Raw genomic sequence first — 14,574 nt, forward strand, 5'->3', positions numbered from 1 at the left:
TTCAATGGGCTTAGGACAGTTCTTCTAGGTCAAGAGAATCTGAGGGGGCTAGGAGAAGTCCCAAACACCATCCTCTCTCTTGTGTGTGCGTGCGTGCGTGCGCGCGCGCGCATGTGTGTGTGTGTGTGTGTGTGTGTGATTTTTAAAGAGATTTAAAAACAGTTCCCACCGGTCATGGTTTTAGGTACTTCCTGGGAGTAGTGGAGGCCTGACAGTGGGTGAGGTGGGGACGGGGGTAGGGGGCAGGATCTAGTCCTACTGAAGAGAAGTCCACAAACAGGTCCCTGTAAACTTCCAGTGCTGAGCACTGGAAGAGCCCAGCCATGGAGGAATTAGGGCCCTTTGAACTTTAGGGACCAGACATGAAACGAAACCCAAGCCCCAGCCTCAGGAATGGCAAGGCGATGCACCTTGGATCTTGACCCCTAAGGGCTGGGCCCTGCCACTTCAGCCTTGTGGGTAGTTTCTAGAATAAGGGAGGCAGCCTGCAGCTGGATCCTTGAAGCAAGGCCTCAGTCAGGTGCTCAGGACCCAAGAGATGAACAGTCAGGGCTCCTTTGGCAGCCTAGGGGCTGGGGGTAGGGGGTAGAGGGGAGGGGTGGAGGGGAGGGGGCTGGGGGAGTTTGTCAGGATGCCAGGAGGGGTCCGTGACTCAGACCCCCTGGATATTAGGGAGCCCTGGGGGAACGCAACCGACCAGCTCCTACCATCTATCTGCTCCTAGAATTTGTGTCGAAGTCCTAGGAAAGGTAACATTCCTTTTTCCCCAGGAACAAGAAAGTTGGGGTTTCTTCTGGGCCTGCCCGTGGATGCTGAGTGGGGTCCCCCTGCCGGTGTCTCTCTGCCTTGGGCCACTGGCCCTTCTGCTGGCAGGGAGGGTGATCACTGGCTGGGGTGGAATAAAGCTGCAATAAATAGGAAACATAAACATCTGTACATAGGAGTGCTTGCTTTTACATTTAATGCATGTTTTTAAACGTTTCTTGCTTTTTTTCCCCCTCTTCCAGTGAATCCCCCTTTCCCTCAGCAAATGGCTACCTCTTGCCAGCCTGGGGGGGTGGTGGCTGCAGACCACAGTGGCCCAGGGTGAGGCCCCCACCTGCACCCTTTCTCAAAAAAGCACAATATATTCACAGCCTCTGACTCCTCGTGGGTTTCTTTTTTCTTTCTTTTCTTTTCTTTTTTTTTATGTGTGCGTGTGTTTTGTTTCTTTTCAAGCAACAAAAGGTATAGAAAAAGGCACAGGTAACTGCATACGTGGGAAGACAGAACAGTTGGGGGCTGAGCAGAAGCTGCTTGGACAGACGGACAGATGGGACAGGGAGCCCATGAGAGCAAGATGATTCGAGGAAGCTGGCTGGAAACATCTGTTGCCGAACACCGGAAGCCAGATGCTGAAGCTGTCGGAGAGAGGCTAAGTGCTTGGGGGCCCCCCGTCCTTGGGCTGATGTGGAGGTGCCCCAGGCCCCCCACTTCCTGAGGGCTCGGGGGAGCCCTGACTGGTCCTGGGTTCCCCGGAGAGGTTTCTCCTCCGGGCTGGGAAGTGAGCAGAGGCCTCTGCCAGGCAGCCTACGGAACTGCTGCGGTCCAGGGGCGAGGCGGCCGAGGCCGCAGGGCTGGCCAGCGTGCGCGGTGACTCCAAGCGGGGGGTCCAGGGTTCTGGCCTGCGCCCGTGGGACAGCCGGGGTGAGGCCTCAGGTGGGGTGTGGGGGCTGTGGGTGGGCACAGGCTCTGCGGGCACCTCGGCCCCTCGGGGCTCCCAGTCAGGAGGTCTGCCCAGGCCCCCACTCGTCCTCTCCCTCTCCTTGGGGTAGTCCCTGCCCTCCAGCTCCGATGAGAGTGTGAACTTGGATACCTTAGCCACAGGGGACACGGAGGCCGACGAGCTCTCGGTGGGACTCCAGCGGCCTCGCTCCTGGGCCTCCCGAGCCCCTGTCAGGTCACTGCCACCTCCCGAGAAGCCGCTGACCCAGGCGGCGGTGTGCCCCGGCAGCAGGGTGGGGTGGGCCCCCGGCCGGGCCTGCACCATCTGGATCCCGCCGATGGGAATCAGGGGGCACGGGGCACGGGGCAAGTGCTGGGAGTGCAGAGGGAGGTGGCTGAAGATGTTCTCCTCGGTCCGGGCTGGGGTGTGGCCGTGGAAGTCGTGGGGGGCCCAGAAGGGTCGGGAGGAGGGAGGATGAGCTGGGCCAGGTGAGCAGGAGGGACTCCGGGACGCCGCCTTCTGCTGGGGTCATAAAACAAGACAGGGTAAGGCAAGGGCTGCGTGCTGGCACCCGGAGACCCCCAGGCCTAAAGATGAGGAGGGGGCTCGCCCGATACCACACAGCGAGTCCTGCCCGAGCTGGGCAGGGCGGAGCTCCGACTCCCTGCCCACGAGCTGCACTGTGCTGCTGGGGGCCGTCCCCAGCCCCGCAATGACCACGAGCACAGCAGGCCCCGCGGGCTTCATGCCTCAGCCTGTCGGCCAGGCGCCTGGCCCTCTCTCGGGTTCTTAGAACCATCGTGAGCCAACTCCACCCTTGCACGTGAGCTTCCACTCCATGCTCTCTCTCTACCTTCTCCCCCCACAGGGCATGGTAACGTGACCCCAAAATTAAAACCCAAGGGAAGATTCCTAGCCCGTGCTCCTCTGGGGGTTCAAGTCTCTGAGTGACAGTGTCAATGCTGCTGGCAGTGAGTGGTGGTGTTGGCCCGTGACAATATGGTGGCAGCAAAGGCACTGGAAGGTCAAGGGTAGTTGACAGTCATGCTGTCGCACGGCAGAGGTGGTGACAAGATGGTGCCATTCTGCTGATGTGGCAGTACTGAGGGGGCTGGCCTGGCAGTGACAAGAGCGTGTTAGGGTAACAATGGCAGAGGTGGCCTTGGGGATGGTGGTGTCAGCTGTGGTGTCTCTGGGGGTGCTGATGGTAGCAATGTTGGAGGCGTGGGGTTGGGGAGATGGGAGGGGAATGGCACAAGGGTTTACGCCTGCCTCCCAGGCCGGCCCGACGTCCGTGCTCTGCTGCCTCCGAGCCTGCCTTGGCTGGCTACCCGGTGGCTGGCACAGAAGGGCCCCCCGACGTTTGCTATGTCATTAGCAATCACCACACTGGCAGGGCTGTGTAACTACGGGTCTGATGCCTCAGGGGGGAGCACACCGTGGCCCCCCACCCACCGGGGATGAACGCCCCAGCTGCTCGGGGGCAGGAACTCACCCATGTGGAGGCGCAGGTCTCGGGGCTTCTGCCGAGAAGCTTGTGAGGTAGAGGCGCGGGCGGGTGTACGGCCCACGGGGCCAGCCCCGAGCCTGGGCCGCGTTCGCCCACTGACCCAGCCCAGGTCCACTTCCCTGGCAGCGCTGACCGTGGCGGTGACTCGGCCTGGCCCGGGGACTGTCTCCTGGTGGGCGAGTGTCTGGGGGGGCCCGGATCCGGGGCCCCCTTGCGCTCGGGGGGTGGATGCACTCCAGGGTTCAGTTCCCTTCCCAGGGGGCGGGGGGTGAGAGGGGACAGCTCGAGTCTTGGAGACCCACAAGGGAGAGGGCCTGTCTGGGGGCCCGGCGGGCTGGAGGCTGAGGCCTGTGGCTCTCCAGCCGGTGAGTGTCGCTGGGGAGACGAGTTGCTTTTGATTAGTGAGTGTTTGTGGGTGAGTGCTGGGCGGCTGCCTGCTTCTTTGCTTGGGGACCACGGCCTTCTTGGGGACACAGCCTTGGAGCTCAGGGCCGAGGCTGTGTCCTTCTCCAGGGGGCCCGAAGGGGCCGGTCCCAGCCAGGGGAGGCACAGGACGCTCTGGCTGGACGCAGGGCAGCTGCTGGCTGCCCAGCCCTCAGCGTCCAAGCCCGAGCTGCCCCGCGTGGCCTGGTTGCCAGAGGTGGCGTCTGGGGGCCGAGGGCCCCGGGCGGGGGAGGAGTCTGCCGGCAGAGGGGCTGGCGGGCCAGGCGGGGTTGCCTCCGAGGCCGGTCCGGGTGGCTCGTCCTGGCTCTCCTCTTCATCCTCATCCTCATCTTCATCCAGGTCTGAGTCCGAGTCCGAGTCCTCCAGGTCTGAAAACTGGTGCTCCGCCACGGTCTCTGAGCCCTCTCGCCCTTCCGAGTCCTGGAACGGGTCATCACTGGTTCCTGGGGTGGGGAGGGGGAGACACAGGAGACCCTGGGGTCACTGCCAGCCCTACGCCACCGCCCTCTACGCCCGTGTCCTTGTCTGCAAACCGGGCCTCGCAGTTATGTCAGTGGCACAAGACTGGGGAGAGGGTGGGGGCCGTGGCAGGGATGGGAACGCTTTGTAAGTAATCGCGGTGAACGAAAGTTGCCTTGGATCTACTTTGGGCCAGGCTCAGTTCCTGGGCCTTCCTGTGTGTTGTTTCGGCTGGTTCTCAAATGATCCCGTGCGATCTGCATGGTTTTTATCTTCATGTTGCAAACGAGGGACCCAAGGTAAGCAAGGTTAAGTAACATGCTCAGGTAAGGTAAGTGGAAGGGCTGGGATTGAACCAGGGCAGAAAAGACAAGCCTTTTTTGTCAGTTTGTTTTTTCGTGGGTGTTTCAGTGCTCGTTCCCCCATGAGCCATGTAAGTCACTTTGCTGTGCTTGGGTCAAACGGATGGGGCAGCCTCACCTCACAGGGCTTGCTACGAGGAATAAACACACGCCTCACACAGAGACATGGCTCCCATTATGGCCGCTCCATACCGTCCTAAAGACATCTGTTATTCTGGGACACAGGAGCCATGCCGCCCGGCCCAGCAGCGCGTACATCCGCCACCGTGGCCAGGCAGCCGCTGGAAGGTGCAACAGCATCTGGCAGGTGGCAGGTCCTGGCCTCTAGGGGTGGTTTGGCAAAGCTGGCCGACGCCTGCGGAACAGGGCCCTGTCCCAGCCACTCTGGTCTGGAGGACCTGCTGCACTGGGCAGAACGGACGCTGTCCCCAGCCAGGAGGAAGGGGGGCCCTGAAGTCCTAGCCTCCTGGTCTGGTTCCTGGTGGGGGAGGCCCACCCATCCAGGTCACCTTTCCCACAACACCAGTCTAGCTGGGCCTCTCTGCTATGGGCAGCAGACTCCGGGGACAGCTCGGCTAACGTCTGGCCCACCTGTCGGGCTCCTGAGGGTTTGGGTCCTGCTGGCCTGTCTCCAGGCACCTCGCCAGCCCCACCGCTTTGCCTGGACACACGCGCACCTGTCCCCCCATTGACCGAAAAAGCTGGACAGACAAACTGACCCTGGCCACTGACGCAACCAGGCTCTCACACTCCACCATGTCCAGCTGTCCCGGGGCTGGGAATCCCAGCATCCATGCTTCTAAATAGCTCAGTACGTGGTAGGAAGATGCATGAAACAGGTGAGAGAGGGTCAAAAACTATGGGGTGGGCCTGGGCTTGGCAGGTGAAGGGCGGGCCAAGGGACCAAGGGCTGGGTCTCCGGGCAGCTGGGAGCAGAGGGGAAGGCCATAGGGATGTGGATGGGGGCGGAGGGTGCAAAACACACAGTTGCAGGTTTGCCCCAGGCCTCACCTAGGACTTTAGTGGGGCCTATTTCAGACCCAGAAGTTCCCCTAGCCTCACCCCTCATTTACATATGGGGAAATCCAGGCCCAGGGGGGCAAGTGCTTCCTCCCCAAGGTCACCCAGGGAGAAGTGGCTGAGTCAGGACAAAGATTTACAACCTTTGCGTTATTACACCGCCAGTATAAAAGTGATGGTATGCATTGAGAAGCAGGAAATGGTCTGGGTTTGGATCCCTCCTCTACCCTTCCTTGCTGTATGATGTATAATCGGCTTTCTCTCTCTGTGTTCAGTTTCCTCATCTGTAAAATGGGGGTAAGAGCAACGACAGCCCCCCCATGAAGCTGGTGGGAGAATCATGAGGGGCTGACACATATTAAGTATGCAAGACAACTTAGCAAATATCTCAAGTACCCCAGTACCCTAGTGGACAGGCAGCACTGCCAGTGTCTCACAGCTGATGGTCAGAGAGGTAGTACTACTGGTGAAGGAGAGTCAAGACTAGTGTCTCCTGACATCCACCAGGGAGGGCTCCTAATCAGCTTCTTTAGGGGTGAGTAAGTGGCGGCCAGAGTGGCCTGCCTTAGGTACCCAGAGTAGAAATGATGGGAGCTAAAGGTCCTCTGCCCAGAACAGGGTTCTCCAGGCCCCTACTCCCCATGTCTGGGCTCCTGCAGGGGTATAGGGTGCCCCTGCCCAGGCGGCCCATTCCCAGCACCCCTCATGGGGCCGCCAGTCTGCTGCTGGGATCACCATCAAGGCTCCACAAAGCCCAGAGCGGGCCTGGGGACTGCGGAAAAGACGAGATGCCTTCGAGGGTACCGAGGAGCTCTGGCCACACGGTGGCGCTGGTGCCTCACCTCCTCACTGTCAGAGGCTGCAGCGCGGCCCGGCCACCGGGAGGCAATCGTTCCTAGGCTGTGCTCCCCAAGGCCACTAGGCGTCTAACAGACATGCTCCTCCCTGAATCGTCATCATCACGGCAAGTAGCATCTCCGTCCTTCCACGGTTTCTTAAGGCCATAAACCTCGGAATCACCCTTGGCTCCTTTATTCTCATGGCACCACCAGCGCCCCCTCGTGGTGGCAAAACCTGTCGGCTCTACCTGCAGAATGTTTCCAGAATCCTTCCACTTCTCCCCGCCACGCCTCACCCAGTCCAAGCCAACATGTGTTCAGCCTGATCACTGCCTACAGAGGCACCTCTTCTTAACCGCCTCTGCACACAGTCACTGAGAGTTGGGGGACGTTACTCCATTGCATCACCAAGTTCTTCTTTTGCCATTCATGGTCCCTGTCCTGAGTTCATCTCCCCCACTCTGATCCTTTAGGGGCTCTGCACCTTCTGCTCCCTCTAAGGGGAGAGCCCTTCTCCACCTGGCTTCCTGACCTCTCCCTCCATGTCCTCTCCTCACACCATCCTAACAGAGAGATCCCTCCCTACACTTCTCAGCCCCTCACTCAGTTATGTTGTTGCTTCCTATTCACTGCCCCTGTGCTATTCCACGTTGGTTCATTGTCCGGCTCTTTTTGAGAATGTGGGCTTCCAGAGGACAGGACTATGTTGTAGTCACTGTGGAATCTCCAGCACCTAGAACAGGGCCTATAGGGCTGGTGTTCAGCAGTTATATTTCTAGAATAAATGCGTTGATTTCATCTTCAAACTAGGTGGGTAGGGTTGTCCTTTTTTGCCTCATTGGGAAAATGAGGTTGGGAGAGGGGACCAGCCTTGGGCCCCTCAGTGGGCCCCTGGTGTGTGGGGCCAGCTGCAACCTCTTGACTCTCACCTGGGGAGGGTTCTGGGCTCAGGCCCCCCAAGTCTAGCCCACCAGGCATTGGGGTGGTGTGGAGCTGGCATTTTTGTGTGACCTTCAGCAACTGCCTTTACCTGAGCTTTCCTTGCCTTAGCCTACAATGGGGAACACAAGCTTCTACCACTAGTTAGTTACGAGGACTCAGTGGGACAACACGTGTAAGTGGCCTAATGTACATTCTTGACAAATATGGTAACCCTACATTCTCATTTTGCGGGGAACAGCCCCACATTCATTGGGTTTAGTTCAGTAAAAGTGCTGTATTCCACCTGAAAGGAAATGTAATCGGGGCGCCTGGGTGGCTTGGTTGGTTAAGCATCCAACTCTTGGTTGAGCCGAGCTGAGGCTCAGGTCATGATCTCACCATTTGTGAGTCTGAGCCCTGGGGCCCGCTCTGCGCTGACAGCATGGAGCCTGCTTGGGATCCTCTCTCCCCCTCTCTCTGCCCCTCCCCTGCTCACGCTCTCTCTCTTAAAATAAATAAGCTTAAAAAAAAACAAACAAAAAATAAATAAAAGGAAATGTGCTTTTCCTCTTTTTGTAAGACTGTAAATACATCCTGAAGTCAGACACACACACATGTGCGCACGTGTGCACACACACAAACACACTCACTCACTCCTCTTTGTGACACTCAAGTCCTGATTCTGATTTTAGGGAATCTGGTCAAAAAGTTTCCAGGGACAGACAGGAGGAATGTCTCTGGCTTCCCTGAGCTCCCTTTGCAGGCAGGACTGCCTGTCCACCCGCCAAAGTCCCTCCACCCCCCTCCATGGATGCTGTGGCTGGGCAGGGCCTTTGAACTTCAACTTCTCTGCTGGGTCTTTTTCAGAAATGGGCTCTAAAATGCCTTTTGCTGGTGGAGGACTTTGGCTGGGGTGCAGTGCTGGGATGTGGGATGAGGCCGGGAGGTGACAGGGTCTGTCAGGGTTGGCTTTGGCTCTCCTGCTCCTCAAGTTCTCAAAGGTCCAGGTGTCAGGCCCACGCCCTGAGTCTGTAGGTGAGAGTGCGGGCATGGAGGGTATGAGTATGCACCTCACAGCACCACCGCGAGGATTTGTGGGGCAATTCGCGGCATGTGGTTTTGAACGCGCCTGATGGATAGTGGGTGCTCGGTCAATGTTGACTACAATTGCTCACGTGTTTATTCAGCACACATTCACTGAGCACCTGTGCACTCAGCACACATTCACTGAGCAACTCCCCCTCCCCACCCCCTGCCAGGTAGACTGTAATGCACACGAGCCATGGCTGCACAGTGTGAACGGCAAGTGCATGGAGAGTAGGGGCGATCGCTCTGTGAATTTAACCTTTATCAGCCAGCAGGTGGGAAACTGGAGGGCAGGCAAGGAAGGGGGGAGAAGGGACAGGTGGACAGAGCAGGCAGAGGAGGAGGGGGAGGAGGGAGCTGGCGGGCTCGTTACCTTCTTCGGCTTCCAGCTCCTCCAGCACCCCTGTCTCTTGGCACTTTTTGCTGTGGGCCTTTGACTTCATGTGCTTAGTCAGATTCCCTGGAAAGAAATGAGAACAGACTCAGGCTTGGCCGCAGGGCAAGGGGCCAGGGCAGGCCCAGGGCTCGCAGAGGCAGTGCCTGGCTGGCGGGCTGTGGCTTCGCAGACCAGTCAGGGCCCTGCTGGCCGCAGGGGCCGGGCGGGGGCCGGGCCATCCCTCTGCCCAGGTGCTTGGGCGCTCAGACGTGCACCACGGCCGCCGTTCAGGACAGCAGACGGGGGCTGGGGGAGGGTGGGCATGGGGTCTGTGCGAGGACAGAGGGCATAATGAGGGGGTGAGATGCTGGTTAGAAAACAAGCAAAAAAGAAATTAAAAGACAACTCATGTGGGATAGGTTTTTCTGGGTTGGGGCTTAACTCTGGGCCCAGGAGCTGGTGGCACTCATGGGGCAGAATATTTGGCCTTCTCAGACACTGGATGACGGAGGGCTCCTGTTAACCGATGTGGTGGGTAGGATGCCCTTCTAACGGCGGCCATGTTGAGGGCAGCCCACAGGGTGTGGGAAGAGGACCCAGGACAAAGTTTCTGTTAGAAATGGAGAAAGGGCAGAAGGTATACTGAAGTCTGCTGGACAGAGACTCGTGAGCCACGGAGCTGGGGCTCAAGCCCTGACTTCCTTAGAGGAGTCGTGTCCTGGGCCTCAGTTTCCCCCAGGTCACTGTGCAGTGCAGATACAGGTAAGGTATAGACAGAGAAGGCTGGGCAAAAGCTCTGCCCACTCCAGCCCGACGTGGGCAGTCCAGCCCCACAGCTGATAAGCAGGGCAGAAGTTCTGTGGAATCGGGAAAGGTAGCAACACCTTCAGCTCATCCCGTGTGTGCACGGTACTTCACACCCTAATCCTCTGTGGGCAGGAGCACTCTGTGAAGGAGAGGCAGAGCTCTAGGAGGATCCTCCTCTGGGCTCGGAGGCCACCTCCAAACTGTTCTCACTGTTGCCCTGCAGATCGCTACATGTCCACATGATCGTTCATATAATAACCATAGGTTCCCTGAGTTAGGCGGTCTGTCTCACTAAGCTTATGGATCCGCAAGTTTGAATCGATGGATGGAAGAGAGAAGAATGGATGCTTGAACAGGTGCATTGAGAGACTGGTGAGTGAATGGATGGATGGATGGATGGGTAGGCGGGTATGTGGGTAAGAGGAGATACGGGGTAAAAGAAGAACGGGAAGAGTAAGGACAGATGGACAGGACACTGGATGATTTGATAGGCAGATGGATAGACAGATGGGGAGTAAGTGGTTAGATGAAACAAAGAAATGGAAGGATAGTTGGAAAATGGGTTAATGAACAGATGGGCAGCTGGAGCACTGGAGGGGAGGAGAGAGGCATGGGCGGATGGGGGGATGGCTGGTTGGGTTGCACTGGCCAATGGCTACATGCACATAAACATGCAGGAGGGACAGACAGGAGTATAAAAGATGGGGAAGGTGGATGGAAGGATGGATTGGTGGTAAAACAAATGTGAGAAAGGGAGGAGCAGACAGGAGGAGAAAAGAAATGGGAAGATGCATGGACAGGAAGACAAACTGGTAGATGGAGAAATGGGTGGATGGGAAGACAGACGGATGGAGGGGCAGGCGAGTAGGAGAGAGCCCATGGGTGAACTGAAGGGTGCTTCATAATCATTCAGAGAATTTTAAGGAACTTGTAGGGGTTTGCTTGTTTAAGGAGCTTCACTTGTTTTGCTGGGAACCTTAACCTGGGCTTCCTTGAGGTCAAGGGCAGCAGGGATGGAAGGACACTTGTTTCTTCCCTCGCTGTTCCCTTTACTCCTAGTCTGCGTTTGTATACTTCCCAACCAAGATTCTCATCATATAACCAGACAGAAACCTGTATCTTCTACTCCTGGCCAAAGGGGAAGCAGAGTCCTAACTTCCAGAGACATTCTGGAGCCAGAGGGTCCCCACAGAGGACCTATCTAATATAAGGGGCTTCTGCCCTCACTGTCACGAGCAAGCAAAGCTTGAGTAGGACGTCAAGGGGTGGTAAAGGCAGCTGGGGGCTTCCATGGGCTAGAGATACCAATGGTTCCCTCAGGTTCTGAAACCAGCCCACTGTCCCTTCATGCCCCTGACCACAGAGGACTATGAACACTGCTCATTATGGCTGTGACATTATTGTATGTGTTCTGCCAGGAAGCTTTAGGTCTCTTTTTCACCAAGTTGGGTGCCAAGCACACAATGGGTGCACAACAGCCGCCTGTGGGAAGTGCTCTCCTCATCTCAGAAGCAAAGTGTTGGAAGGAGCCTCTCAGGCCACATAACCCATCAAGCCCAGGGTTCTGTTACTTCTGCTCTAACTCTGGGCCCCGGGGCTGGTGATGCCATTAGAGAAGATCACTGACTGTCTCAGCTGCCGGGATGTCATGGGAGGGTGCCCATGGACCGACACAATGAATCCCCCAGCCGAGGCCCCTTGTTAGCACAAGGCCCCGTTTTGAACCAGGTTTCAGGACTCCAGGGCTCTTGCTTGCTCCGTACTGGCAGAGTCAACCCGGGCTGGTCTAGGAGCGTATGGACCTTGGGTTTGAGCTTGGGCTCTGCCACGTGCTATAGCTGTGCACTCTTGGGAAAGTTTCTTAACATTCTGAGCCCCAATTCCTGCAACTCTCAAGTAATACCTACCTCTCGGGGATGCCGGGAGGAGCTGATGAGAGAGCGCATGTTGAGTAGCTGTAGGTGTGCCTGGCAGAGAGCAGACGCTCACAGCGAGGAACCTCCTTCCCTCCCATACTGTGTGCCCGCCCCCACCCCCCATGACGGTCACTCTTTATGGAGCACCAGGGACTGTGCCACGCACCATGCTGGGTGTGGAGGACAGAGGTGCTGAAATGGAGATGCAAATGGCTTTATCCTCCAGGCTGGGCTCAGGGGCTCCCAGGAGAGGGTGTCAGTGGCCCCTGGAGGCCACAGGGAGGAGTCAAGGAGTCTGAGGGGACTCTGCCGGGACAGGCTGTGTGGGTTATCGGAGAGGAGGCTGGTTGAGCAGCCCCGAGTGTTATCCGGTGCCCGCCCTGACTTCCCCTCCCTGGACCTCTTCTGTGAATTGAGGGAGGGGTATCAAGTGGCAGCAGACATCTTTTCTGGTGGACACCATTTCTCTGTCATAGGGGCAGAGCCCTGGCTTGCCAGGCAGAGTCCCCAGCTCCTTACAGTTGTCCCACCCCTCACTGGAAGCCCCCACAGGCCCGGAGTGAAGGAAGAAAGGCAAGTGGATGGAAAATGAGGAGTGTCTGGAAGAGAGGTGGGACTTCCACTGAGAGCATCATCCAATGACTCTGCCTCATTCAGCTTTGACCAACCAACCACCCTCCTCCCGCCCCTGCAGGCCTGACAGACAGGCCTGCCCAGAGCCATCATCTCCATCTCCTGCGGCGACCGGCGCAAGGGCCTGTACACAGCACACCCTGCTGGCATCTGGGAACCATCTAAGAAGGGGAAAGGCCTCCCACCCCCGGACCTCCACAGGGACATCCCGGCAGCCTTTCCCGGCACTACCCACTGAGGCGCCTCAGCTAGCGCCCAGAGGCCCAAGTTGCCACCACAATGTCCAACACGGAGACGGAGACACAGACAGGCAGACAGAGACGGACAGAAAGGGCTCTCCGGGCCTGGACGCAGCCAGGTGGTGGTGATGGAGGGTCCTGAGGCCCAGCCGGAGCCCAAGGGTGAGAGGTGAGGGAGGGGGTGGCAGCCGGAAGGAAGTCAAGAGCCAAGAGAAGACTCCTGAGGTTTTGGCGTGGCTGAAGGCCACGCCTCCAGGAAGACACGGCCCTTAGGAACAGAAACCTCCGTGTGCTGCTCTTCCCCCGCTCCAGGTGCGCAAAGAGAGCCTGCAGCAAGCTTTCTCTGCTGCAGCTTGCCGTCACCCACCCCCAACCCATCCCTCTCTGAAGTCACAGAGTTTGAGATTCTACCATTTCAGATTCGCTTACTGCTTCGGCTCTGAAGGTACTGTCTTCCAGAAGCCTCAATGAACATTTGAAGAGAGCTCAGAACCCTTCCTGATCACTGGTTGGGGACACAGTCCCCTGGGCCTGGCCTTTGGGGCAGCCTGGGCAAACCTTCGCACCCAGGACCCCACACCCCAGGGCATGCGGTGTGTGCCCTCCTATGTTCAGGTTACACCCTCTGGTCCCTCCAGGGTAGGGACTGTGGGTAGGCTTGGCATGTCTTCCAATGAAAAGAGCTGCTGGAAAAGAAGTCCTGCCAGGGACCAGGCCTCCCTCATCCCTGACAAAAACAGACCTTCTCTCTCCAAAAAGGCAGGGGGGCCTGAAGAGGGACCCCTCTTTGGAGAGACTGCTCTGGCTGAGAACTTAGCCGGAAGGGCTTTCTAGTCTCACGTGGGGAGGTGAAGGCTCTCCGAGATGGTTCTCTGTGTGCTGGGCACAGGGGTGCTCCGAACGGGCCTGGGCTGGGATGTACCCTCAAGACGGGGCTCCTCACACTGAGAACAGAACAATGGGGTCCCCTAGATGCACCCTGGTAATAGGAGTAGCAGTTGTGACCCACTCCAGAGGCCACGTGATCAGCCACCTGATTTTGCTGCTCCTTCCAGCGAACGGAGGAGGGTCTGCTCCCAGACAGGAAGGTGATGGTGGTGATGCCCTGAGATAGGGGTCCTGGGTTCTAGTTACAGCTCTAGTGTTAACAGCCACTTGGTTTTGGAGGGATCACTTTCTTTACCTTCAAGGGGGGTTGGGACAAGAGGTCTTTCTTACTCTGTTAGATTATCAGTTAATTATTCCCAGTTCTCTTCTCCATGAAGGTCCACTGGCTGCCCAAGGCCAGAGGGAGTGAGGCTGCAGGGGACACAGGGAGACAGAGCCCACGCCCAGGGCAGAGTCAGGCGGGGCTGTGCTGCCTCCGACATGCCAGGGCTCTGGGACTGGAGGCACCATGAGGGAGGGGGCCGGGCTCCGGGCCTATCTGCCCTCTGGGGACCTTCTGGAACACTGTTTATGGGACGCCAAGAGAGAAGAAGATCAGAGAAACAAAGTGGGAGGGAGGGCGCCTCCATTCCAACCCAAGTCTCGGTGGGAAAGTTCGAGGTCCCCTGAGAATGCCAGAGGGCACAGGAGGGCAGGGCTCGGTGAACGGGGTTAGGAGACCAGAGATAGAACTCGGTCAGAGAGGGGCCAGGAGCCAGGGGATGTGGTGAGCTGCCCCCTGACCCTGAAGAGAGAGAACGGAAGGGGCCCCCAAGGGGTGGAGGAAGAGAGGAAGGCTGGCGAACTCAGAGGGGCCTCCTCAAAGCTGCGGCCCAACGTCTCTCGCTGGGCGCAGCTTTACCAACAGAAGAAAGGTCAACGGGTGGCTAAACTGGATCTGCTCTCCAGGTCTTTCTGCAGAAACACCACAAGGCTCTGGTGGGGCCAGCATGGAGGCCCCCCACTTGCTGGCAGGAGAAGCCAAGGGCCCTCATGCCAGAACCCTGACCCAAGAATCTGCAACGCGCAAGAAGCTGAAGCCCTTGAGGGTGTCTGAGCGCCCCAGACCTTCCTCGGCTTCCCCTCTGTCCGCCCTTTCCGATACCAGGAAGCAATGGGCCAGCTGCACTGTCTTCACTGCCTGGCCTGCGGGGACAGTCAACGCAAGGGGGGGAGGGGAAGGGCTTGATCCAAGTGTCGGGGACTCGGCCCCACGTGTTCACGGCCGGCCAGGCCACCGCCAGCTCCTATCACAGCTCAGCGGAACCCATCCCCTCAATGGCCGGTCCTTCTTCCTTTCTCAGATGACTGCCAGGGCCCGTGCTGACCC

General features: G+C 58.1%; 1 protein-coding gene across 1 annotated transcript in view; it reads right to left on the reverse strand.

The window, feature by feature from the left end:
- Nucleotides 1–622: 622 nt before the first annotated feature.
- The window catches only part of HIVEP3 (HIVEP zinc finger 3), a 59,085-nt gene continuing 45,133 nt past the window's right edge, over nt 623–14,574 (reverse strand). Inside the window, exons 4-6 of the mRNA XM_039238735.1 lie at nt 8,720–8,806; nt 3,201–4,102; nt 623–2,227 (exon numbers count right to left, since the gene is read on the reverse strand). Coding sequence (XP_039094666.1) covers nt 1,415–2,227; nt 3,201–4,102; nt 8,720–8,806 — 1,802 coding nt within the window. The 3' untranslated portion in view covers nt 623–1,414. The remainder of the gene's footprint in view (nt 2,228–3,200; nt 4,103–8,719; nt 8,807–14,574) is intronic.

This window comes from Hyaena hyaena, unplaced genomic scaffold (genome assembly GCF_003009895.1).
Source record: "Hyaena hyaena isolate Hyena2069 unplaced genomic scaffold, ASM300989v1 scaffold_144, whole genome shotgun sequence".
Taxonomy (NCBI): domain Eukaryota; kingdom Metazoa; phylum Chordata; class Mammalia; order Carnivora; family Hyaenidae; genus Hyaena; species Hyaena hyaena.